General features: G+C 38.8%; 1 protein-coding gene across 1 annotated transcript; it reads right to left on the bottom strand.

Annotated features, from left to right (window-relative positions):
* Positions 1 to 430: 430 nt before the first annotated feature.
* Positions 431 to 1701, bottom strand: LOC147481748 (uncharacterized). Its single transcript, XM_086579025.1, has 3 exons — positions 1354 to 1701; positions 1145 to 1277; positions 431 to 1061 (listed from the first exon to the last, which is right to left on the bottom strand). The coding sequence occupies exons 1-3, from the start codon at positions 1699 to 1701 to the stop codon at positions 622 to 624; spliced, it is 921 nt and encodes a 306-aa protein (XP_086435151.1). The 3' UTR covers positions 431 to 621.
* Between the last annotated feature and the right edge of the window lie 478 nt (positions 1702 to 2179).

The following is a 2179-nucleotide window of genomic DNA, read 5'->3' as shown; positions in this document are numbered from 1 at the left end:
CGAAATCAGACTTTTCCAAAAGGAAGGGTGTAGAGATCAAATGACAAATGGTCTAGTGCGTCTATTTAGTGTGGGTGATAGTGGAATATTTCATTTATTTTCCTCCTTTTCTTTTCTAAATGATAATTTCCAACTTGACACTAGATCATGTTAATCTCATTTCTTACACTTTGTGCTGGGCTTATGTATTACTTACTACCCATGTTGATCTCATTTTTCTTAGTGGGAATTGAGAAATGAATGAACCTCTATAAATGAACACAGGAAAAAAGTGATTGCTATATATACCTGTAACCTGTGCACACACACTAAATCAGCACCAAAGACACCACCAAAGACAACACAAAGAAGCAGAGCCAACAACATCGCAAAGATAGCAAGAGCAGCAGCAAGACACCACCACCACTCCACCACACCTACCACACCACCTAATTGCACACTACACACACTACCACACACCAGCCCACTATACGCACACAAATACTCAACAAGAACACACAATAAAATATCCAAAAGTAACATCAATGTCACTTAACAATAATATATCGGTCCACCACTTAACAACAATCCCACAAAAACATATAGTTGAAACATAGAAATAAACCAAAAAACAAGGTTGAATCAACGTCCAGCTTGTTCTAGCCTCCTAAACAACCATGAAGCCTTGATATCCTCTTTAAGGCCCAAAAAGACCTTAATAAGCCTATCATTCTCGACCAGCAAGTCAAGCGACCTTAATAAAAGCTCAGGATTCATATCAAGAAGAGATTGCAAAGCATCATTCAACAAATCTATTTGGTCTACTTCTTCTTCTTGTGGTTCTGGTTTGAGGGCCTCGGCAATTTTTGCCACCGCTTCAGTTAACACCTTAAACGAAGGGGGTTCGGATATATCCTCAAAGAATCGAGACTTCCTAGTCTTCTTAGAAGTTGGTGTAGTGATTCTAGGACCACTCTCGGTTTGAGAAGTATCCCCACCAGCATTTGAGGGAGCACCAGAAGCAGAGGACTCACCAGCATCAGAATCGTCACCCCTATCTCCTTGGGTTTGCCTAGAATCATCTAAACAAGAAGTTGAAACAAAAAGTTAATTTCAAAACTAGTTAGACACAAAATTCAACTCTATTTACATCTAATCAACTTACCTCCATCCACCATGTCATCATCGAACCCACTATTGCCCCCTTCTCCCGTTGCATAATCATTCCCAAAAATGAGACAACATTCGTCATAGTAAGGAAACGATTTCTGCCTGAGAGTTTTTGCCAACGGATGGGCCTATACCCCACAATATACCAATTAATATGACATCCAAAACCAAATCCTATAAAAAAAAATGAGATTATTTTATTACCTTTACATAACTCTCCCATGCATTCTCATCTGCATCAATTCTCTTGGTCTCTTTGTTGAAAGACAAACCAAACCCACTAGCCTCAACTGCATGTTTCACAACTTGCCAAGTAAGTCTCATTGTTTTCAACCTCGACCTGACATTGTCTGAAACACAATTCATTCCAAGTCGCCTATTGATCTCATCAGCAGTACGCTTCAGGCTCTCTTTCCTCCACCTATTATCTGCCCTCTTGCCCCCAGTAGCTAACTCCTCTAACAACACCTCTACCAAGATGGCTTCCATGTTAGGATACCATCTAATTTGGGGCAATCTTGTTTTCACAACTTTTTTCTGTTTTCCAGCCATACCTAGTTTGAAGCAATGACCAACAAAGAACATTGCATAGTAACATATCAAGGTAACAACTAAGAAAGATTGCATATGAATAAAACATTATAAGTAGTTGAAACATAATAGTGTCTATTACAAAAACACTCTTTATAAAATCATAAATCTACTACAAAAACATCACTCATATAATCATAATATCTATTACATCACTCGTTATCTTCCCACATTGCAATTGACAGCTCATCCCTAAAATTAGTCCACCCAATACTTGGTTGGATATCAATATTCATATTTGGAGCATTCAGGGAGTTGTCAGCCTCTTCCTCATCATCAGTGAGCTCTTTGTCACTCAATGTATTATCAGGATCTTCTTCTCGCAAGAAGTTATGCAATGCACAACATGCAAGGATAACCTTTGTGTGTGTTTTGACATCGTGGAAAACTGCATGCCTTAGATAGGCAAATCGCTTCTTCAAGAGGCCGATTGTCCTTT

This window comes from Coptis chinensis, chromosome 8, assembly GCF_015680905.1.
Source record: "Coptis chinensis isolate HL-2020 chromosome 8, ASM1568090v1, whole genome shotgun sequence".
Classification (NCBI taxonomy): domain Eukaryota; kingdom Viridiplantae; phylum Streptophyta; class Magnoliopsida; order Ranunculales; family Ranunculaceae; genus Coptis; species Coptis chinensis.
The sequence above is the reverse complement of the archived record's forward strand: the minus strand, read 5'-3'. Positions and strand labels throughout refer to the sequence as shown.